The sequence below is a fragment of the Nomascus leucogenys genome, chromosome 9 (genome assembly GCF_006542625.1).
Source record: "Nomascus leucogenys isolate Asia chromosome 9, Asia_NLE_v1, whole genome shotgun sequence".
Taxonomy (NCBI): Eukaryota; Metazoa; Chordata; class Mammalia; order Primates; family Hylobatidae; genus Nomascus; species Nomascus leucogenys.
In genome coordinates, this window is record NC_044389.1 from 10,667,732 (window position 1) to 10,692,542 (window position 24,811).

Sequence of the window (24,811 nt, forward strand, 5' to 3'; positions counted from 1 at the left end):
TGATCTCCTGCTGCTAGACACCCACATTCCAAAGAGCATTCCAGGGGGCTTAGGTGAAGCCAGAGAAAGGAGAAAAGGAACCGCCACTCCTGTTCTCTCGTTTCTAACTCTTCTCCTTTGCTCTGCTCTTGCTGTTCAATCTGCTGTTATAAGTGAGGCAATGCAAAAACAAAAACAAAAACAAAACAAACAAAAAAAAATGTCTTTCTTCTGAGGAAAGGCAGGTAATAGGCAAAGAGCTCTTTTTTAGAAAGAGGCACTTCTTATTTTTTACCACACAAATAATACATTTTTAAATGTTTCATTTCAGAATGGCATCTCGAGTCTGAAACACAATGACTTTTCTCTAAGTTTACCCTGCTCAAATAGAAATATTTGTGTAACATGTAAGTATCTGTCTAGATGGCAGAAACTAGCAACTGATTTTCTGATATTCCTAAGCCAGTCTCAGTGAGATTTTTTATCACCTTTGAATTTGTATATGAATCCACCAATAGTGGCGACAGTTGTTACATTTTTAGCTGATAAATTATACTTGAGGTTTTTATGATATTCATTTGGATAATCAGGATCGCTTCCTAGGAGATATTAAATTGCACATTCCATGTGAACTATAATACCCACACACACCAGGCAAGTATTCCCATCTATGTGAAGGCAGAGATGTTTCATTATGCCACCTGCCCGCCGGGGGCTGCCAACAAGGAACTGAAGGACTTTTTTTTTTTTTTCTTGGAGACAGGGTCTTGCCCTGTCACCCAGGCCAGAATGCAGTGACACTGCAGCCTTGAATTCCTGGGCTTCGATTGATCCTCCTATCTTAGCCTCCAGAGTAGCTGGGACTGTAGGTGTGTACCACCATGCCCAGCTAATTTTTAAAATTTTTTTGTAGACACGGGGTCTCACTATGTTGCCCAGGCTGACCTCAAACTCCTAGCCTCAAGCAATCCTTCTGTCTTAGGCTCCCAAAGCGCTGGAATTACAAGCGTGAGCCATCGCGCCCAACCTTGAAAGACATATTTAAAATCATGATGATTCTATCACAGGGGAAAATTTTATTTTTTGTGAGTGGCCCAAACTGGATGCAGGAAGGGAGTGGGAGAGAAATGCTGCAAAGACTCATAAGGTGAGGAGTTTACCCTGGGAGATCTCTGGGAACCATTCCAGCTCAGCCGGCTCAGGAAACAGTGGATCATCATTTCTAAGGAAGAGACTAAACCTCTGTTTTAATTCAAAGTAAGTTTTATGGAGATATAATTTACCTACCACACCCATTTAAAGTGATGATTCAGTGGTTTGTAGCATATTGACAGATGTATGCAACCATCATCATCACAGTCAATTTTAGAACATTTCGTTGTCTCAAAATAAACTCCATAGCCTTTAGCTGTCACCCCCTATCCCCCTGTATTTCCCTAGCCCTAAACAACCACTAATCTACTTTCTCTTCCCATAGATTTGTCTCTTATGGATATTTTATATAAATAGAATACATAATTTGTAGTCTTTTGTGACTAATTTCTTTCACTCAGCATAATATTTTTGAGGTTCTTTCATGTTGTATCATGCATGTATCAGCACTTGATTTCTTTCCGTTTCTGAATAATATTCCATTGTATGGTCATATCACATTTTAGCTATCCATTAATCAACTGATGGACATTTGAGTTGCCTCCACATTTGCCTATTATGAATAGTGCTACAGTAAACATTTGTGTACAAGCTTTTGTGTGGACATAAGTTTTCATTCTCTTGGGTAGATACCTAGGGGTGGAATTGCTGGGTCATATGGTAACTCTATGTTTAACCATTTGAGGAACTGCCAGACTGCTTTCCAAAGTGGGTGCACTACTTCACATTGCCACCAGCAGTGGATGAGAGTTCCAGTTGCTCCACATCCTTGCCAACACTTGTAATTATGTCTTTTTTATTATAGCCATTTTAATCAGTATGCAGTGAATCTCATTGTGGTTTTGATTGGTATTTCCATGATGGCTTATGATGTTAAGTATCTTTTCATTTGTTTATTCCCTGCTTGTTTATCTTCTTTGGGTAAATGTCAGTTCAGATACTTTTCCCATTTTTAATTAGCTTGTCTTTATTATTGAGTTGTAAGAGTTCTTCAACTTTTTATTATTTCATAAAATTGTATATTATAATATATTTTATATGTTCTAGAGATATAATATATAGATACATAATATATCTAGATTTTTATGTATTCTAAACATATAAGTATATAGGTTATATATGTAGATTTTAAAAATATATTTGAGACATATAAAAATATACTTTATACATTCCAGATTTAAGTCCCTTATGAGATATATAATTTGCAAATGTTTTCTCCCATTCTTTGGGTTATCTTTTCACTTTCTACACAGTATTCTTTGAAGCATGCAAGTTTTAAATTTTGATAAAGTTCAGTTTATTTTTTCTTGTGTTGCTTGTGCTTTTGGTATCATACATAAGAATCCAATGCCATATTTGAGATCATGAAGATTTGCCTCTGGTTTCTTCTAAGAATATTATATTAGGCCAGGTGTGGTGGCTCATGCCTGCAATCCCAGCACTTTGGGAGACCGGGGCAGGAGGACTGCTTGAGCCCAGGAGTTTGAGACCAGCCCTGGCAACATAGTGAAACCCTCATCTCTACAAAAAAAAATTTAAAAAAAAATTAGCTGGGTGCGGTGGCACATTCCTATAGTCCGAGCTACTCAGGAGGCTGAGGTGGGGGCATCACTTGCGCCTGGGATGTTGAAGCTGCAGTGAGCCATGGTCGTGCCACTGCACTTCAGCCTAGACAAAGTGAGACCCTTTTGCAAATATATATAAAACATATAATATATAATATATAACTATAAAATATATATTTTTTATAGTTAACAACTTTTGGTTAATATTTGTGTATGGTGTGATATAAGAGTCCAACTCTATTCTTTTGCATGTGGAGTTGTCCCAGCAACATTTGTTGAAAAGATCATTCTTTCCCCACTGAATGGTCTCCTTGAAAATCAAGTGGCCATAGACACATGGATTTATCTCTGGAGTCTCAATTCTATTCCACTGATCCATTGTGCCAGCACCACACTGTCTTGATCATTGTAGTTTTCATTTGAAATCAAGAAACGTGGAGTGCAGTCTTCCAAGATTGTTTTTGCTTTTCAAGATTGTTTTGTCTATTCTAGGTCTCTTGCAATTTCATATGAATTTTAGAAACACCTTGTCAATTTCTATGAAGTCATCTGGGATTCTTATAGTTATTGCATTTAATCTGTAGATCAATTTGGGGGCCATTAACATCTTAACAATATTAAGTCTTCTAATCCATGAACATGAGTTGCTTCCCACTTAGTAGATCTTCTTTAATTTCTTTCCACAACGTCTTACAGTTTTCAAAGTACAAGTTGTACACTTCTTTTGTTAAACATATTCCTAAACACTTTATTCTTTTTGATGCTGTTATAAATGGAATTGTTTTCTTAATTTCACGTTCAGATTGTTCATTGCAAATGTATAGGAATATAATTCATTTTTGTACATTGATCTTACATCCTGCAATCTTGCTGAACTCATTTATTAATTCTAATAGTTTTTTAGTGGATTCCTTAGCATTTTGTAAGATCATGTCATCTGAAAATAGAGACTGTTTTCCAAAATACCTGCACCATTTTGATCTTCCCAATCTGGATTTATTTTTCTTGCCCAGTTGCTCTGGCTGGAACCTCTAGTACACTGTTGAATAGAAGCGGTGATGGTGGACAACAATGTCTTATTCCTGATCTTAGGCGGAAACTTCCAGTGTTTCACCATTAAGTATGATGTTAGATGTAGGGTTTTCTCTAGGTGCCATTTATTAGGTTGAGGAAATTCGATGCAATTCCCACTTTCCTGAGTGTTTTCATCATGAAAGGAGCTTGGATTTTTGTCAAATCCTTCTTCTGACATTTTAAGATAATCATGTGGGTTTTGATTTTTATTCTATTGACATGATATGGTAATTACATTGGTTTTTGGATGTTAAACCAATCTTATATTCCTGAAAAAAATCCCACTTGGGCATTGTATATAATTCTTTTTATATGTTTCTGAATTCAGTTTGCTAGTATTTTATTGGGGTTTTTGCAGCTATATTCATAATAGATACTGGTTTATAATTTTCTTGTGATGTCTTTGATTTTGATATCAGAGTAAAACTAGCCTCCTAGAATGAGTTGGAAAGTTTTCCCTTCTTTTCTATTTTTTGGAAAAGTTTGTGAAAAATTAGTATTAGTTCTTTATGTTTGGTAGAATTGACTTGCCATCTGGGCCCTGACTTTCCCTTGTGAGCAGTTTGTTGTTATTATTGTTGTTGTTGTTACAATTCAATCCTTGTTATAAGTTTACTTGGGTTGTCTAATTCTTGTTGAGCTTGTTTCAGTAGTTTGTCTTTCCAAGCATTTGTCTATTTCATCTGCGATCTAATGTAATGGCATGTAATTATAATATTCCTTCATAATGCTTTTTAATTTATAATTTTAATAGTAATGTTCACTGTTTCATTTCTTTTTAGTCTCGCTCTGTTACCCAGGCTGGAGTGCAGTGTCACGATCTCGGCTCCTGCAACCTCTGCCACCTGGGTTCAAGCGATTCTGCTGCCTTAGCCTCCTGAGTAGCTGGGATTACAGGTGTCCACCACCATGGCTAATTTTTGTATTTTTAGTAGAGATGGGTTTTCACCATGTTGACCAGGCTGGTCTTGAACCCTTGCCTCAGATAATCCGCCCGCCGCAGCCTCCTAAAGTGCTGGGATTACAGGCATGAGCCACTGCATCTGGCCCTGTTGCATTTCTGAATCTAGTCATTTAAGTCTTGTCTCTTTTTTTCTTGGCTTGTCTGGCTTAAGGTTTATTAGTTGTGTTTGTCTTTTCAAAGAACCAGCTTTTGGTTTAGAAAATTAGTGAAACTAATTTATTCTGTTGGTTTGCATTCTCTTTAATTTCTACTATAATCTTTATTATTTTCTTCCTTATGCTTCCTCTAGGTTTAGTTTTCTGTTCTTTACCCAGTGTTCTAAAGTGGAAGTTTAGGTTATCGATTTGAGATGTTTCTTCTTTATCAATATAAGCATTTATAGCTATAAATTCCCCCTCTAAACACTGTTTTAGCTTCATCCCATAAGTTTTAGTATGCTGTGTCTTCATTTACATTCATACCAATGTATTTTCTAATTTCTTTTTTAATTTCTTCTTTGATCCATTGATTATTTAGGAATGAGTCAATTTCCACATATTTGTGAATTTTTCAAATTTATTTCTGTTATTGATTTTTAATTGCATTCCACTGTATTCAGACAACATACTTTGTATTATTTCTATCCTTTTAAATTTATTGAGGTTTGTTTTATGGTCTAGCGTATGGTCTATCTTGGAGAATGTTTCACGTGCAGTTGAGGAAAATATATACCCTGCTCTGATGGGTGAAGTGTTCTATAGATGTCTGTTGGGTGTAGTTGGTTAACAGTGTTGCTCTGGTGTTCTACTGGCTTTTTAAAATCTTCTGTCCAGTTGTTCTATCCACTTTTTTTTGAAGTGGAGTCTTGCTATGTTGCCCAGGCTGGAGTGCAGTGGCGCAATCTCAGCTCCCTGCAACATCTGCCTCCTGGGTTCAAGCGATTCTCCTGCCTCAGCCTCCTGAGTAACTGAGACTTCAGGCATGCATCACCACACTGGCTAATCTGTGTATTTTTAGTAGAGATGGGGTTTCACCATGTTGACCAGGCTGGTCTTGAACTCCTGACCTCATGTGATCCACCTGCCTTGGCCTCCCAAAGTGCTGGGATTACAGGCATGAGCCACCATGACTAGCCCACTATCTACTATTGAAAGTGGAGTATTGAAATCTTCACCTGTTACTGTTGAACTGTCTATTTCTCCCTTTGATTCTGTTGGGTTTTGCTTCCTGTGTTTTAGTGCTCTCTTATTAGGTACATATATGTTTTTAATTGTTATATCTTCCTCCAGGATTGACCCTCTTAATATTATCAAACACCCCTCTCTATCTTCACTAACCATTTCCTCACTAATAATTTCTTATTTAAAAGTCTATTTTGTCTGATGTTAGTATAACTCCTCCAACTTTCTTGTGGTTGTTCCAAAGCTCTGTTTTGAGTTGTCAGTGGCTTTGATGGGCAGTGTAAGTCGTGGAAGAACCTGCCTCTTTTCTTTCCTTGCTCATATTTCAAATAAAATATTTTACCAATCAGTACATTCTCCTTGAGTATTACTTACGGTCCACAATATGAAGATCTGTATGATGTGAAAACTCTTATGTCTAGATAGAACCCTTTTCATGGGATTGGTTAATTCATTTTTTATCCTCTCCACTTCATCTTCAATAAATGAAAATCATACCCTCCTTTAAAATGACTAGATGTCCTCATGACCAGGATAAAAATGCAATTAAAAGACAGGCAACCAGGAAAAACTTTGTAAAAACCATAAATACGTACATGTGCTAGAAAACAATGTGCTTACTCTTGAACTCCTCTTCAAGTCAGAAGTCCTAAATTTTGGACATTGTTTGCTTGCTCTGAACACAGCAGAACTCCCTGGTGATGCCAGTTGGAAATGAAATTGATTGAGGATAACAGGCAGGGGCTACTACGTCTCTATGCTTCAATGTGCCAGCATGATTACAGATTTCAAAAGGAAAAAATACGTTTAAAAAATAGACATCATTCCATTCTGAGCAAGGGTCCCTGTTTGATCTTTCTCTGTGTCTGAGCCCACTTGTTGTCCTAAAGGATAGGTGACAGCCCAGATACTCCCAGCGGGTGAGAAAACCTCATATTCTATGCCAGTTTCCTGTCACTGCTTTGAGCTCTAAGAGTTCAGAGAGGTGAGGGCAGTGTGACCTCCACCTAGCTGAGTGTTGGCATGAGTCCCTGGTGACAGTGTGTCTGAGCTGCCAGTACACCGGCAGTCTTTGGAGCAGCTCTTCCTCACTCTTTCAACAACCAGCCAATTTGGTCTCAGGAAATCACTCTGCAGTGCTGGCTGGGATTGGAAGTCATTTTTAATTTTGTGACAAAGACAGATGTGTCCTATGGGAGTAGTAAGTGGTTTTACTGGTGATATTAATGGAACCGTGACCTCTTCTATATCTATGGTCCTACAAAACAAAATATGTTTGTATTATCATATGTCAGGCAAATTAATTCTTAGCCCTTCCTTGAAGTAAATTGCAGAGGAAATATACTATTAATAAGCCCAGAGAGTATTGTTCGTGTGTGTGTGTGTGCGTGTGTGTGTGTATCTACAGTCATATGCTCATTTGCAAACACAGTGGATTTATAATGCCACTTTTGACTGTCACACAAATGATGTGTTTTGCATAGTGTTTGGAGGGACACAAATCACTGAAGTTTTGATATCTTCAGATAGAATTTCGGTGGACCCAGTGCTGAAATTGGTATTGGCTTTTAAAGGCCAATAGCTGTTGTAAAATTTAAGTGTTTTGGGGATCCACAGTATCAAAGGGAAAGAAGAAATTCAAAGATATGTTGAATTAACCTTTTCTACTTTCATTTGGGATTGGTATTCATGAGTCTAGAAATGACTACACTGATTTTATTATCTCCTGTAGGAACTTTTTGTGCCAGTGTCCTTTGTTGAAAACAGTCGCTTAAGGAGACAGTAAATTAAATATGAAGGATTTACAATTTAGTTAAATGAATTAAACCATTTCTTAGTATTTGTGTTTACCTTGGGATGCACAAAAGAGACAAAAATATAGACTCACAAGAGGAAGGAAAGGAATGATCAAATCCCAATAGTCCATGGCTGAATGTCTAGCTCAGCAACTTTATTTAAAGGAGGAATTTAATGCAGATAAGAAATCCTTATGTCTATCTGATTAACTTTTTCTCTCTGCATGTTACTATACCCATTGAGATTTCCTAATAAACACATAAGCTTATTAACTGTGACAGTTAATGTCTCATTCTATTATAGAGGACGAAACTCAGGTAAATCAAATGCAAAATTTATAGTTTTCCTTAAGCAAAAATGGATGGAGCTTTATCATTTGAGTTTTAAACTTTAATAATTAAAAATATTACTATAAAATAATGCATGATCATTCTAGAAAGACTGACAAATATAGAAGAAGGTAAATAAGAACAACAATAATCCAAAAAGCCAACACTCAAAGATAATCATTGTTAACTTTTTTTGGGCAGAGAAGGGATCTTGCTATGTTGCCTGGGCTGGTCTCAAACTCTTGGCCTCAAGTGATCCTCCTGCCTCAGCCTCCCAAAGTGCTGAGACTACAGGTGTGAGCCACTGCACCTGGCTCTTAAAATTTTAGTATGTTTGTTTCCTTTTTTCTATGCCACTATATCAATATATATTTATATTTTTGATAGTTAAGATGATGAGTATAATTTGTGATTTTCATATCTACCTACTGGTACCAGCAGCCAGTCTGTATGGGTCTACAGCAACATACAGATTTTGCCTCCTTGGAGGAAAGAATTCAGCCAAGGGCGTTAGTAGGTGTAAGGCAGAGGGAGAGACCAAGGCAAATTTTAGAGCAGGAGTGGGAGTTTATTAAACAGTTTTAGAGCAGGAATGAGAGGAAGCAAACTACACTTGGCAGAGGGCCAAGCAGGCAACTTGAAAGATTCAAGGGTTTGTGTTTATTCTCCCCTGATTTTTCCTTTGGGATGGGCTGTCCACATGCACAGTGGCCTGCCAGCACCTGGGAGGAGCCACATGCACACTGTGTTTACTGAAGCTGTGTTTGTGCTCACTTGAGGTGTTTTTCCCTTACCAGTTGAGCATGTGCAGAGGAAAGTCATATACCGGTTAATCTGTGCCATTTTGCCTTTGAGTGTGCATGCTTGAGCCTGCTCGCCCAACTTCTAAGAATCTTATTAGGAAGCTGCTGATCATCAGCTTCAGGTGTTTTCTATCTGTTGGGAGACTGTCCGTCTCTGGTGCCAGCTGTGACCAATTATTATTTTAGAAAGACAGTTTAATAACCACCTGACCATCACCTGATGGTCACTTGACATTCTTGGGAGGAGGGGCACTCTCCTGCCCCACTCATGTCTGCCTAACTGCCAACTCTAACACTTTGTTCGTAAGTACAAATGAGTCATAATAATAAGAAGAAAATTAACAGCTAACTATTTGCCAGGCATCATTCTAAGTGTGTTACATATATTAATTCATGTAATCCTCATCATGGCCCTTTCACATAGATTTTACAAATGAGGCACAGAGGGTATAATGATTTCTGCAAGGTCTCACAGTTACACAGGACCACAGCCAGGATTAAACCCAGGCTTTGAGGCGTACTCTGAACCACCTCCCTCCGACTCAAAGCCTGCCCCAAAGCCTGCTCTCACACACCATCCCTTGGTGATCAGCCCTTTTTCAGAATTTCTCCAACACTATACAGTACCCTGAGGCACTTACTTTCCTACTGAATGTGTGGAAATCAGCCTTCATCTCTGAAAAACCATTGTCACCTGCTGGCAGCCCTTTCTATGGGGGCCTTCAAGAGAAGGTAGCCAGAGGTTCAGCCTTCAGGGTGCCGCCGGGGAAGGGGCTCTAGATTGGAGGCAGAAGTAACTGGCCTACAGGCCTGGCTGTGCCCATCTAGACAACTCATTTCACCTGTTTGTGCCTCGGTTCTCATCTGTAAAATGACAAGAGTTGGATACCCGTTCACTCATTCATTCAGTACACATGAGACAGACATGAATACAATCCATGTCCTCTCCTCTAGAAAACTGCTGGTTCTGTGGACTGTGTTGTAACAGAATCAATGGGAACACTGGGAAAGTCCCTAAGGTGGGTGCAGGAAGGAAGGGGGCTAGCAAGGCTTCCCAGAGGACGAGTGGGGATTATTAACATACAGGTGCCAGGGACCGCACAAGATGGGCTGTGGTGAAAGGGTCTCTCTAGAGCCCACATCTATGCCTCAATTCCACACTGCTGTGCACAAAACTATCCCATCTTCAGCAGGCTACAGCAACGGCCCACTTTTTTGTCTTTTTTGGCTTAAAACTACAGAAATGTATTATCTCACAGTTCTGGAAACTCTAAGTCTGAAATCAAATCATCTGGGCCATGCCCCTTCTGAAACCTGCAGGAGAACCCTCCCTCACCTCTTCCTACACGCTGGTGGTTGCCCGCAATCCTTGGCATTCTTTGGCTTGCTGCTGCATCACACCCATCTGCACATAGTGCGAGCCTGCACACCCTGTCTGTCTTCACATGGCTGCCTTCTTATAAGGATGCTAATCACATTGGATGAGGAGCCCTCCCTTACTTAGCTTAAGTAATTACATTTGCAACAATCCTGTTTTCAAATGAGGTTACATTCAGGAGTATTGGGGGGTTAGGACTTTAGCATATCATTTTGGTGGGGACACAGTTCTACCATAATGATCACTGTAGCCACCATCTAGTCTGGGCAACCATTGCCTGCTTACTGCTTTTATTTCTCTCCAATTCATTCTCCATTCACATCCTGAATGAGCTTCGTAACCCACAAACCTGAGGCAGGACCAGCAAGCAGGTGGGGGCCTGGTTGGTTCTTTCAGGTCCAAATGGAGAGAGTTCACACAGGACTTCTTTCCATTTAGTATATAAGGCTGGAGCAAACGGGGGACGATCAGAACACCGTGACTCCTGAAGAGATCGCTGCCTGAGGATGTCAATAGATTCCCGAGGGCGAGGGCAGGGTAGACTGAGAATGTTTCTAAAAGGATCTTGGCCTCATTCTGGTTCCCTGAGGAGTTACAGGGAAGCTGAACAGGTGTTTGAATCCTCCTTGCCTCTGAGACTGGCCAAATGCCATGCTTTTTAAGGAAGTATTGGTGCTTAAAGCCTTTTCCAGACTTCTCTGCAGGCACTTGCACATACTTTGCTATTAGCAGGTAAGTAGCGCATACTAAAGAAATAAGCCTAATATACATAAGCTTCTCCTGCCTGTCCCCTCCCTCTAAGCAGCTCAGACCTTCTCATTCATTATTATTGGCCTCCGAGGAAAGGTCTAGAAAACCTTTAAGTCATGCTTCTGTCATTCAAATGATAATCCTCTCCTCAACTTGCTAGACTTCCGCATCACCTTGAATTCTCCAAAGAGAGCTGACCTTCGCCACTGCATCTATGCCCTTTGAGCACTTACAAAGGCTCTGGAGGGCGCTTCCTGAGGCACTTAGCATAGCTGTGGTGAGAAGTTTATGCAGAATTTTCTCCTTTCTCTCTTACTGCACTTTTAGGCTTTTTCCCACAGTGGTCCACCCATATCACAATTGCATATTAGGGTGTTGGGGCAATCTGATCAGAGGCCAACAACAGATATGAAATTAGGTTTTATTAGGGAAGCTTTCTTTTTCTGGGTAGAAACACAGAGGGCCAAATTCAGAGACAAAGATGTGAATGTATGGATTACATTAAAGGAGAATGACGTGACTGTGGCAGTGCCTACCTTACCCCGCTAGCTACAGTGTCTAGATGCTTGCGTGTCAATCGTTTATATATATTTTTTTCATTTTCTTCTCATTCAGATACAGGGAGACCTTTCATAGAGATGTACAGTGAAATCCCCGAAATTATACACATGACTGAAGGAAGGGAGCTCGTCATTCCCTGCCGGGTTACATCACCTAACATCACTGTTACTTTAAAAAAGGTAAATTTGAACACTGCTATTCTCAGCATACTTTTACTGCAAATAAGCATAATGAAGTTTTACTCATCTTTCTGGAATAATTTCCTTACAGACATCTGAGCTTCTCAGTGGACTTGCCTGTAACATCCTTTTACTATAAGGAATAGTGCTAGAAGTTATGTCCATGCATGTGGTTAAATAGAATAAAATGATGGTGTCTTAAGCATAAATCGATGTGAATAATGAAAGAACAGAAATTGTGAAAAATGTTATGTATTGCCACAAACCCAACTGTGTGCAAATGTGAGAAAAATCAATTCTGCTGCTTACACAGATTAATAACTTTGCAGAGAGTGGATTATCCAGATTACTACAGAGAAGACAGAATGTCAGCAGGGTGCCCAGTTCTCCAGGCATTGACATGTTCTGGCTTCATGCATAAGGAGCCACCACCTTTGGTTTGAATTGGCAAATTCCTTGGTGATAAAAGGCCTGTCTCCTGCTGAGCACCCAAACTTCATCTCTTAGGGAAAAAAAAGGGAGGAAAGAAGGCCGTGCATAAAACTTTTCTTCATACTATATTGTAAATTGTACATACGGAAAGGTAAAAGATTTAGGGTAGAATCTAATAAAAACAAAAACTAAACATATGACATTCTAGCTAATTAATCAGCAGTAAGAGTTAGGAGTATACCAGGACTCAGAACTGGATAAAAACTCCCCAAATGGAAAACTGTGCTAAGTTCTGAGAGCTTAGAACTTTAAGAGAGAAAGTCAAGTCCGCCCCAGAGCAGCACCTCGCACAGTGCATCACAGAGCAGGCACTCAGGAAGTGTTTGGTGCTGGTAGTGGTGGCAGTTAGGCTGGAAGAGTTCAGAAAATGATGTTCAGTCTCACCCATCAACCCTGAGTCCTGAAATGTGGTGGAGGAGTCTCCTCATCCTCTTTCCTTGCATTCACTCTCCTGGGTTGTTACTCACGTAGGCCTTCAACACAGTCCATCAGAGACAGGTTTTGGCCTCCATTACATTTGTGTGCCATCGCCAGGAAATAGAAAGTCATTATACGGCAGAGCTGGAAACGCCAGAGGAGTCGAACTCCTCAGTTGGTCAAGATAAAAACACCCTGGTTTCCAGAGTGTCAGGAACTTCGCAGGTCATACTGGGCATTTGAGCCAATACCTTGCCTTCTCATTCAGTGTTCCTGCCATCCTTCTTGGATGGTCTAGTTCGTGTAGGAGAAAGACAAGGGTGGTTAAGAGCAGAGGCTGGTACCACATTGCCTGCACTCTGAACATACTGCCACTCGTCACTGGGCAAACTAATGAGTGATCAAACCTCTCTCCACTCACTTGCCCCATCTGAGGAAGGGAGTGATGACAGTAGTACCACCTCACGTTGCTGTTAGAAAGCTTAAGTCAGGTGATATATGGAAAGCACTTAGAACAGTATCTAAGTACAAGATAAGCCCTATTCAAGGGTTAGCTTTAGCATTATTTAACAATTTAATACCCAATACTGTACTTGATATATTACCAAGTCATGTTTTCAATAGCATGGCATTACTCCCCTTAGTCTGAGATAATTATTGCTGTATGATTAGTATGGGGAACACCATGTGGAGAGGGAAATGTTCTCTTTCACGGCAGCGCTAATGCAGATGGGTTTTTTGGTCATCAGGAGCATTCCAAAATTCCCATATAAAAATCTGGGGCTGGTGGGAGTCTATTTACTCTGTTTTTCTGCCTAAGATCTGCAGTGCACAATTTAAAAAGAGAGAAAGAGAAGTGTAAAATTTTAACAGGGATTTTGGTTTGGCACATATATACTGGAAACATTCTAACCTATGACGTATTTCTGCTGACATGAAGTTAATATCTTTCCCTTTCATTTCTCTTATTGTCCCTTTTCTTCTAATTTTTTGTCCCCTCCCTCTCCTTTTCACATGTCTGCTTTGTCGGAGCCATGGTCAGCTGCAGACAGGCCTTGCTGCCCAGGGCTTCCTTTCGAGGCTGAGATCCACCTGCCCATCTGCCTTCATTCTTACACATGCGGTGGTGGCCACAGCTGATGGGCTACAGTCTTTGACTGCTTTAGATCTTGTCAGCTAAACGTAAAGTTACTTTGTCAATGGAATACTACTAACAGCCATAATGGATAGATGAGAGTAAGAGAAACACTTCAAAGGAAATTTTAGTGTATTTTTAAGTTGTACTGAGGAAGTCTGTCAGCAAACCTTTCTTTTAGATTCAGCACATGCTTGTTTTCACTTATTTGTAAAGTACCATAGATTTCAGTCCCTGACTTAAATTTTTCTGGGTTTTTCCTTTGTTTGCACTAAATTTGAAGAGAAGCTTCTTTTTTTCCCACCAAATGCATTCCTAAGTTTACAGGTAGCACCTTGATTTACTGAAACATGAAAGCGAATCCTTTAATTGCTTTCAGTTCTTCATAAACAGGATGTAATCAGTTTCAAACCCAAAGAACACCGGTAATAACATTCCGATGTAGGCATAGTCCCTGGAAGAGAGGCACTAGTGGCTTCTGGACTAGAAATTTCTGCCATAGGATCACAAATCCAGATCAGCTCCTTCAGCAAGCAATAGAAATAAATGATAACCGGATAGAGAGAGGGATGCCAGGTGTACTTTTTAAAAGGCGGTAGAAAAGGTTTCGAACTTCTTTGTGGCTGTTTGGTATTTCCTTTATAATCTGTTGGGGGCAGGTAATTTGATTTTTTTTCCCCCTTTTTCAACTGGGAATAAGGAATAGTGGTAGTTGGGAGTCTACCACCACTAAAATTGGGCTGGCAACCTGGCATCAGGGGAATTTGGCTGGGCCACTTTATGGAGCAATGACCCTTTATAAATAAACTTTAATCCCAAGGCAGAGTGTTTATCTTGTAGTCTTTAAACGTTACATTCTTGATGCCAGAAGAAGGCATAAGGAGAAAGTCAGATCATGGATTATTTTCTTCTGTTTGGTCTCGCCGTGCTTGGGAATACTTCTGAGCATTAGAGAGCACTTCATTCATTGCAGAGTCTCTGGCCTCCGAGGCTGCCTTCACCATCAGCAGCTTCAGCTTCTGAGAGTTTCCTTTCCAGAGGCAGAGCTGATGCCTTCCTTGTGACACAGCAGGATCCTCAGAATGACAGCCCCAGTGAGTGCCAAGTTAATGTTATGAATCTTGGAGGACCTGGAATTATTTACACTCTTTTGAAGACAGCCACTTCTTCAGTAAACCATGCAAAATGGGAGGAAAAACTATGGCTTGTTAAAAGCTCTGGACGATGAAAACAAATGAGAATAATCTGGCAGCCCCAGTAGAAAAAAATGCTAATTGGTTTCTCTCTCTTTTTTTGAGACGGAGTCTCGTTCTATCTCCCAGGCTGGAGTGCAGTGGTGTGATCTCAGCTCACTGCAAACTCCGCCTCCCAGGTTCAAGCGATTCTCCTGCCTCAGCCTCCCGAGAGGCTGGGATTGCAGGCGCCTGCCACCATGCCCAGCTAATTTTTGTATTTCTAGTAGAGATGGGGTTTCACCACGTTGGCCAGGCTGGTCTGTAACTGCTAACCTCAGGTGATCCGCCCACCTCAGCCTCCCAAAGTACTGGAATTACAGGCGTGAGCCACCACACCCGGCTTGTTAATTGGTTTGTCTATTGAGTGTCTGACCAGTTTATTATGAAGATTCCCGGAGGCCAAAGAGTTATAGGCTCCGCCCGAAAGTCTGACATGACAACTAGGTCTATCCTGGGTAGGTGCCACTTGTTGCCAAGGCAGATAGTAAATTATCATAATTACTATAATTTGTCATAATGTAAATATCTTCTGCTATATGCGAAAAAACTCAAGAACCAATTATAACAAACTAGAGTTTTTAACCTAGTTTGTTGTAAGCGAACTACAGAGTTTTACTATTTTCGTTTTAGATAAAAAATCATGTTTTCACAAACCGCTGGTGAAACAGTATTGCCAATCAGTGCGAATAGGACCTTGTTAACGCATGCCTCTTCCTTTTCAGTTTCCACTTGAAACTTTGATCCCTGATGGAAAACGCATAATCTGGGACAGTAGAAAGGGCTTCATCATATCAAATGCAACGTACAAAGAAATAGGGCTTCTGACCTGTGAAGCAACAGTCAATGGGCATTTGTATAAGACAAACTATCTCACACATCGACAAAGTAAGTGATGCTTCAAAGGCATGAATATAAGCCGAAGTGCTCTGTGTTTTTATCTGTGTAATGAAATCTTAATTTTAAAAAATTTCTCTCTTATGCTTGCAGCCAATACAATCATAGATGTCCAAATAAGCACACCACGCCCAGTCAAATTACTTAGAGGCCATACTCTTGTCCTCAATTGTACTGCTACCACTCCCTTGAACACGAGAGTTCAAATGACCTGGAGTTACCCTGATGAAGTGAGTGACCCATTTTTCTATTTCTTATGCAGGACAGTATTTTAAGCAAGTGAAATCCCGCAGGGTTTTTGAGATGGGAAAAATCAGAAAATCCTGACTCCTGTGGCAGTGTTAGTCAATAAAGAAGCTTTGGGTTTGGTTCGAGTGCTTTCTTTGCCTAGTATTTCATGAGTGTGATATGCATAGATACTGTCTTTTGATGTCTGGGGGTTTTGTTTTGAAGAGTGTAGACTGGTATTTCTATTGCACGAATCTAGGTGGAAAAAAAGGGATTGTTTCATTCTTGGAAACTATTCTGTAGGATTTAGAGATGAGAGAGAAATTTATCACTAAATGCCAGGCAGGGACTGCCTTTTGTAACAACAACAACAACTTTCCAGGAGGCTGTCTCTGTCAGCGCATTCATTTAAGATACTGGCAGACAGTCAGGCACCTGATTGGAGCATGTTTGGAAAAGATATTACAACCCAGCCATCCAATATTCCATTTGTTAAGTGTCAGGGGAGCAATTCTGTCCTTCAGAAAAATGAGAAGAATGAAGCCTGAGTTGGGTTCCCTTATTCAAATTGAACATCCTTGCAAACAATAATTGTTTTAAAAATGTATAGATGGGGAAACTATTGTAAACTGTTACGGAAATTTTGACAGTAGTTCTAGCCCCCATTTCTTGTGTGTCAGCATGATTTATGCGGCATATCTCAAGTACAATCATTTGTTATGTCGTTCAGATTGCCCAATTACAAAGTCAATTTATGATTAAATTATGTATGAAAGATTAATGCATCAGTCTCAAGCTAGTGTTGCTTTTCATCGACATTTCTCGCCATGGAAATGGAATAACTTAGCAACAAAAACATGTAACGAGTGCCCTGTAGGGACACATTAAGGACTTATCAGTCATAAACTATTTTCTAGGAGTGGTATTGTTTCATTTAAATAAAAATGTTATGGCTTGTAGCAATATTTTCTGGGTTTTAATAGAAATCAAATATTCTCCGTAAGTGCCAAGAGGGAAGAAACTTTTATCCTGCTAACATTGCTACTGTAAGTAAGAGTATCTACAACACATGTATTAAATGCTAATAATCTTCTAAAATAGCACTGTCCAGCAGAACTTTCTGTGATGGAAATCTCTTGTATTTGTGCTCCGGTACTGTGCCACTAGCCACATATGGCAGATGAGCACTTGAAATGTGACTAGTGTGACTGAGGAAATGAATTTTTGGTTTCATTTAATTTTAATAGCCACACGTGGCTGGTGGCTGCAGTACTGGGCGAAGCAATTCTAAAACACAGGATGAGTTCTTTCCCAAGTCAGAAGCAATACCAGTGTTACTCAGCTTGACAAAGTGAGTAGTACCTGTATAAATAGAGCTGCAGAAAGCTCCCTCAGTCTGTTATGTTAGAGGACTAGTTCTCTGACTTTTGATAGTGGCAATTGACTTTTCTCTCTGGTTATTGCTGAGAATGAAGAAAATGGCCTCAACATGTGTCTGTCTGTTCCAACGGGGAAGTAAAAGGACAGGTGGGTAGAAGTGTATTAAACGTGGCACAGAGGAGAACTAAGCTCAAGACCCAAAAATCAGTTCTGGACAGCTCCCAAAGACATTTTTCCATGCTCCTCCCCTCCACCCCCTATGACTATGGGGAAGGATTGAGAGGTGGAAATAACTTATTGGTTGTAAAATATAGTGCTTTAAAAAAAAAGGAGAAGGCAATGTGATCTCGTCTTCTCAAAACAGTGAGCAGGACTGTCATTGTGGCCAGGTCAGATTGCACAGCCTAAGGCTAATAATTCTTGGTCTTCTCTGAGACAAACTTGGGACAGCACCTTCCAAGTCTTGGTTAAAGATCCATTTACTATGATTTAGCCGACACGGGCAAGCATTGTTCAAAGAGTGAAATAATGAAACTATAGGATTATTCCACCTTAGTAAGTACAGCCAAGACTCGTTATATTTTCCTTCATATCTCGTAGGGACAAAAAAGGAAACTCACATGGTGATTTGGTGAGAGAAGCACTGTCATTAAGCCAGACACTAAGGCTTATGATTGTCCACGTTTGTGTGTGATATCTATGCCTAGGGAACAGGTTACTGTGTAGAGAGGTGTGTGTGCCTGAGGAAGGACACTAGATTTATGCTCAAAAGACCTCAGTTCCTAGCCAACTTGGGCCAGGGTGTCACTTCCTTCAGTTTTTTTCATCAGTAAAAGGGCAGTCAGCCTGCCAATCTCATTAGGTTGTTGGGACAAACAATTGAGATAGTATATGTGAAAGTGTATTTGAAGAAAATTAAGTGCTAAATAAATCCTGCAATGCTACATATTTGAAGCACCTCTAGACACAGATGTAGTTTCCAAACATTATGCTCTAGGTGGATTTGACATGATTCTTAGTATAAAACAGAAGCTGTTGTCAAAGTAACGATCTAAGAAATGTTAAAATCCTATATAACTTTAAGCATGAACATTCACTCCTTCTACATTTGTTATACATTTTCTTTCTAGAAAAATAAGAGAGCTTCTGTAAGGCAACGAATTGACCAAAGCAATTCCCATGCCAACATATTCTACAGTGTTCTTACTATTGACAAGGTGCAGAACAAAGACAAAGGACTTTATACTTGTCGTGTAAGGAGTGGACCATCATTCAAATCTGTTAACACCTCAGTGCATATATATGGTAAGCATAGTTCAGCGTTGCCAACTCATGCTATGCTTTCTAATCATTGTAGATGTCTGTGTTCTCTAAATAAGTCAGTTTTCTGTTGGCCAAGAGTTACATTATCATGAATGAATACGACTTGGCCATGGTTCCCTCCTCCCCCTGTCAAAAAGCAAACCACATTAAGTACTCTTTAAACTTAATACTTTTGAAGTGAACAGAGTCGTTTCTTTAGATGTTTATTACGGCTAATAATTCTGTTAGAACCTAATATATTTATGAAATTCTTAGTGTTCTTTATAAACAAAACAGAAAAAGATGATGAGTTTTATCTTTATTATCTAAGAAAAATTTCTCAGGTACTACCATGAATTAGAGAAATAAAAATATGATATGCTAAATCATTTAGAATTAATGCTATTTTATCCCTGCTTTTACTCTCAAGGAATCCTAATGCTGTTGCTTAATTTCAGTATGCAAATTCTATAAAGAAAATGCTTAATGACCCTATTTCCATTGCTGAAAAGGAAACAGTGTGGAGGGCAGAAACTATGGAACAATTCTGTCAGTAGCCTTTATTTCCTTTTGTCTTTCTCCAGTTGATTGTTGATATCAAATTAGTTGTTTTAGGGTGCACAGAGCAACTTTTTCTCACTTTACTTATAGTGGCCAGGTAGATTTTTAGAAATATCTTCCCACTTCTTTGTTATTGTGATAGAGATATTTAAGGTGTTTCACTTTCTGTTGCTCTGCCACTGTTCTATGTTGCTAGGACATGATGCCATTTGATTTGAAAGGCGTTCGCCAATTACAGTGCTTTTAAAGTATCCTATTCATGATCAACATTTGGGCTCACTGATAGGCTCTATCATAATTCAGCTCTGTTTATTTACTCATTGATTACACCCTCCCTGAATGAGGCCCTAAGGTTTTGTTTATGGAAATATATTCTTTTCTAATGTATTTATCACTTCTCCTTTCAAAGATAAAGCATTCATCACTGTGAAACATCGAAAACAGCGGGTGCTTGAAACCGTAGCTGGCAAGCGGTCTTACCGGCTCTCTATGAAAGTGAAGGCATTTCCCTCCCCGGAAGTTGTATGGTAGGACCCTCCTTATTTCCATAACAGTTTAAGACATGCTTTGTAAGTGGGAAGCTGCAAGAGCCTAATGACTCGAATTCCTGACAAAATACCAAGAGACGTTCCTCAGACAGCCCCAGAGAGCTCAGAACTCTGTAGATTCTTGGGTGGTGGAGGTGAGAAGGACTGGGGAAAAGCAAATAATGTAGCAAGGTAAGCAAGAGATGAGGTTTGTTTGAGTGCTCATTTCAGTCTAGTCTCTCACTGTGGCTAACTTTCTGCATCTCTAAACCGTCCTATGATGTCAACATTCTTTGAATGGGATGTGTTGAGCAATGACTAGGAAGCATTTTGAATATGTAACATGCTCTATTAACCCTGAAGAAGTGGGCTCTTGTAATGAGAATGCTGAAAATAATTCTTTTATATACAGCTGGGTTGAAAGTTCCAGTCTTGTTTTAAAATTAAACAAACATTAATAGAGACAAGACTTACTCATTTGAAGAGGGGGACGATGGGGCCTACTTGAACTAATTAAGTTTTTTTTGGCTAGAAGGATACATATTCAAAACCTCCTTCAGCAGTTGTTTTTTAAAACACTAGTACAACACCTGATGTAAAACAATGTAATCTGTTTGTGATCTGCAATCATTTTACAAAATTACTGTTAAATGCCAATATATTTGGCTCAAGTCATTACATTTTAAACAAAGAGTATAGTACAAAACTGATTAGCAAAACAATCCATACAATAGGGATGTGGTGCCATTTTAGAATCTCCCTAACCAGAGCTGATTTGGCTTTCAATGTCGTATGAGGGCAGTGTTTGTTTGCAGTTCCCTCAAATACTTAATAGGGAATTAAAGGGAAAATTTTAACTTCGTGCTATGCCTTCATGCCATTGCAGTAGAAAAATGATCTTTTTTGCTTCAGAATATCAAAAATGTTTGGTAGTAAATTCTTAGGTTAATAGTAAGTTGAATAGTAATTTAATGACTCTAGGAGGTACATTCACTCCTCCAGTGTCTGAGAGCACGCTCATCTGTTAGTGTCGATTTCTTCAGTAACTAAGTAGCAAGGGCATTAAAAAAATTCAATCCACCATCAAAAATGCTGACTTGTTGATAGGAAATAATCTAAAGTAATACCAAGACAATATTTGTAATCACAAAGTGTAGCATCCTCATTTTAATTACTCTGGATCTGAGACACACTAGTAATGGGAATTTGTTTGTAGGACTTTATAATCATGCACGATAATGTACTAAGTTCCCAATATTAAACCTTTATACAGAACACAAGAAACTCCTAATGGATTAACACTGCCTATTTAAAGAACTGTGCATTTTAATGAAATCATAGAATTTTAGAGTTATAAGGAAACTTTGAGAACCTCTAGAAAATTTGAGAAAATTGGAGCCCAAACTGGTTAGTCATGCTTGCAGCAGCCTGCAGTGAGTAGCAGAGCCAGGTCAAGCACCCAGGCCTCTGACTCTCGGTTCTGTGTGCAATAGAATGATATCAGTGCATCGATTCAGTATTTAATACGTGTTTAAAATTTCTTTAAGTTTATGGTTTCTGTTTTTTTTTTTTGTGCCTTAACTGTTCTTCCTCAGAGGAAAAATCCTGATAATCTTGATTTCACTCTAGTTTTTGAAAGGGACAACTGGTGTGACCATTTATAAAACTAATAAGAACTCCACATGAGACCACAATAGGAAAGTCTATTTTTATTTTTATCTGGAGAAGTGATCTAGTTGATCTGACTTACAATGGCCCTTATACTGCTGATGGAGCCTCGTGGAAAACTCTGAAAAACATCTCGGATGGAATCAGAGCCCCTGCCTCTGGGTTAATACTTAAGTCACAGTGGCCACCAGTATCCCTGTGGGCACACTAAGCTACTGCTTTTCTATCTTCGCTCGCTTTATTTCTTCCTCCTTGCCAGTAAATATGAAGTGTTACCCAGTCTAAAAATCATATCTGCCTTTACTCAAAAGTTAATGCCTACATTTTAAAAATCAACACTGATGATCAAAGGTTTGAAACTGGTCAACTTGAGCTCAAAAACTTAAATGACAGTGTTAACAAAGTGATATTGAGAGGCTGTGTGAAGTGACTTACTGGTCATGTTTTTAACCACAGGTTAAAAGATGGGTTACCTACAACTGAGAAATCTGCTCGCTATTTGACTCGTGGTTACTCGTTAATTATCAAGGACGTAACTGAAGAGGATGCAGGGAATTATACAATCTTGCTGAGCATAAAACAGTCAGATGTGTTTAAAAACCTCACTGCCACTCTAATTGTCAATGGTAAGTTTGCTGTTCATACTTTCTTCTGGTTCTAGTAGGCAACAAATTAGTGAACATTTATGAATTCGAAAATCAGCGTAACAGCATCAAAGATAGCAAAATTTCAAATAATCATTTGAAAAAACACTTAAGGTTAAGTTCCCATCTTAATGATCTCGTGTTTGTTTGTTGTATTCCATAGGCGGCACGATCTTTTATCACTGTAATCACAAGGTACATACCATGGAATCAAATTATTAATAATCTCAAAACCCTGCTACCATTTTTAAAAATCTGCATTTTCTTGACAAATAGGAGGGTTTATTTGTTTTTTTGTTTCTTGTTTGTTTCCCTGACATCAAAACCAGTGAGAATGTGGTCCTTCATGTGTGGCCCAGGAGAAAGTCATTAGAACTGCTCTTGACTTCTGTCCCGTTCTTCATCTCCTTTCCAGTGCAACCCCAGATTTATGAAAAGGCCGTGTCATCGTTTCCAGACCCGGCTCTCTACCCACTGGGCAGCAGACAAATCCTGACTTGCACCGCATATGGTATCCCTCAACCTACAATCAAGTGGTTCTGGCACCCCTGTAACCATAATCATTCCGAAGCAAGGTAGGGACAGCCAGTTTTTTTACTAACTTTCAAATACTTTTTGACACCTGAAATTAAGATTTTTTAATGGACGCAGATGGGAATCTGCAGATGGGATGTACTGTATATTTGAGGCAAAGGCTCTCCCTGCCTTGGAAAAAGGTGGGCAACAGCTACTCTTCTTTCTTACTGAATATACCCTACCACTGGCTAACAATTTCATAATTTTTCTCTCTAGTTTACAGTTTTAGAAACACAAGCACAAAACTAAGGTCCTCCCATGAGCTGTTATATAAGGTCCTCCCATGAGCTGTTATATGAGGAGACTCTGGTCTCCTGTTTCTCAGTTGAAGAACCCTAGACTTTGGTGATACCACTATGTCAGTTGCATTAGCGTTCCCATTTTTCATTTTGTATTCTTTGGTTATGATCCAAGTTCTTCCCAACACCGATGATCACTGTGTTTCCTACTTCTGGGCTTTGCTCTTCCATCTGTCTGAAATGCACTTCCACCCACTGCCTGCCTCCTAAGAGGGCCTTATTTATCAAACCCCATGGCTCAGCTCTTATGTCACCTTCTCTGTGAACCGTCCTGACTGCCTCATTCAGAATCACTTCTTCCTCCTCAGTATGAACAGCACTTTGTTCACGCCATTGTTGCATCACTCGATGCGCAAAGGTTTGTCTCTCTCTAAGCTAAGAGCCGATTGAGAGCACCCTTGTATCTTTAGGCTGGGCCAAGGCTGGCACACAGTAGATGCTCAGTGTATATTTGCTAAATGAATACATCCCAACCCTCTGCTAATTGTGCAGCATTTCCTTGCATCCTGTTGATAACTGAGCCTCGTTTGCTTTTTCCTCTTTTTGTTTAGTCTAGAGGGATGATACTAAGGATAGTTCATGGGAGCTAATTTGAAGAACAGGAATAGAATTGATAGGTGCAACAATAAGATATTATTGAAACTGCCCAAGAATTATTATGCCAAACTATTTTCCTTATTACTTTTAACTCCACTTGCAGAGTGTTCAGGATTGTTATTTAAAAAAAAAAAAAAAAGATTGACAGGAAAAGTAAACAAAGCATAATCCTAACATAAACAGATAGAAGTGGCTATTTGATTTTCTAGATTCTTCCCACAATTCAAGCTCATTTTGCTTAGGGTGTATTACTCTCAGAGTGGAAAGTTACTGGTGAGCTATGGAATTCCTGAGAAGTAGCTATTTTCCACACATCTGATTTCTCATTTGACTGTCATTTTCTAAGAATAGAAATAGAGAAGACTTACAAATCTTAAATATCTTCTTTACCACTGTGAATGTTTAACGCAAAAGACAGTGAGATCTACTGAAATTCTATACTATTTTGCAAATTTGGGGTATGCATCAATATTTATGGACCCATCCCTTTAGGGTCTTGACATATGTGCCAACCTAACATGCAAATAAATCAAAAAATAACTAAATAATTGAAGCTATTAGATTTGGATAAAAGTGTAGAGTTGAAGTGTTCTGGAATAACAGAGCCTTTTCTAAATATATTTAAATTTTGTTTTGGCAATATTAAATCTAAAATTTCTATTCTATCTAGGATTGGAACTAGTAACTATGTTAGAAAATAACAATTATGGTGATAGAACATAATATTATAAATTTGGCTTTAAGTGATGCTAATAAAATATGGTTTGGGGAATGAGGCCACCTCGAATGGAACTTTGTAAACATTAGCTTTCTTTCCAATTTCTTTGTGGTATATGGGATCTTTCTTCTCTGTAATGGAGTAAGTTCACCAAGTCCTGAAAACATGTCTTACTCCTTTCAGAGTGGTCTCAAGAGTCAGAGCATTACCTTAAATGTTCGTTGGCCATTTGAATTATTCTCTGTTCAAGGCATTTTTTTTTCACTACTTACAAGACTGATCAGAAATGAAAGTTTAAGGTTGCATATGCTTTATTTCTTTAATACGTTGCTGCTTGAAATTATCTGCCAAAAATGGACACATCTTTGATGTACAAGAATGACAGCTTGATGTACATTAGTCAGCAGATACTAATTGAGTAGCCTACGTGTGTGAGGCCCAGATTTG

At 39.2% G+C, this 24,811-nt stretch overlaps 1 protein-coding gene across 3 annotated transcripts in view; it reads left to right on the forward strand.

Moving 5' to 3' along the window:
* FLT1 (fms related tyrosine kinase 1) overlaps positions 1-24,811 on the forward strand; it is a 195,722-nt gene that overhangs the window by 45,416 nt on the left and 125,495 nt on the right. For all 3 annotated transcript variants that reach the window (XM_030818586.1, XM_003270218.2, XM_003270219.3), the window contains exons 4-10: positions 11,567-11,691; positions 15,693-15,855; positions 15,958-16,094; positions 18,603-18,777; positions 19,745-19,862; positions 21,987-22,156; positions 22,590-22,749. In XM_030818586.1, the coding sequence (XP_030674446.1) occupies positions 11,567-11,691; positions 15,693-15,855; positions 15,958-16,094; positions 18,603-18,777; positions 19,745-19,862; positions 21,987-22,156; positions 22,590-22,749 (1,048 nt within the window). The remainder of the gene's footprint in view (positions 1-11,566; positions 11,692-15,692; positions 15,856-15,957; positions 16,095-18,602; positions 18,778-19,744; positions 19,863-21,986; positions 22,157-22,589; positions 22,750-24,811) is intronic.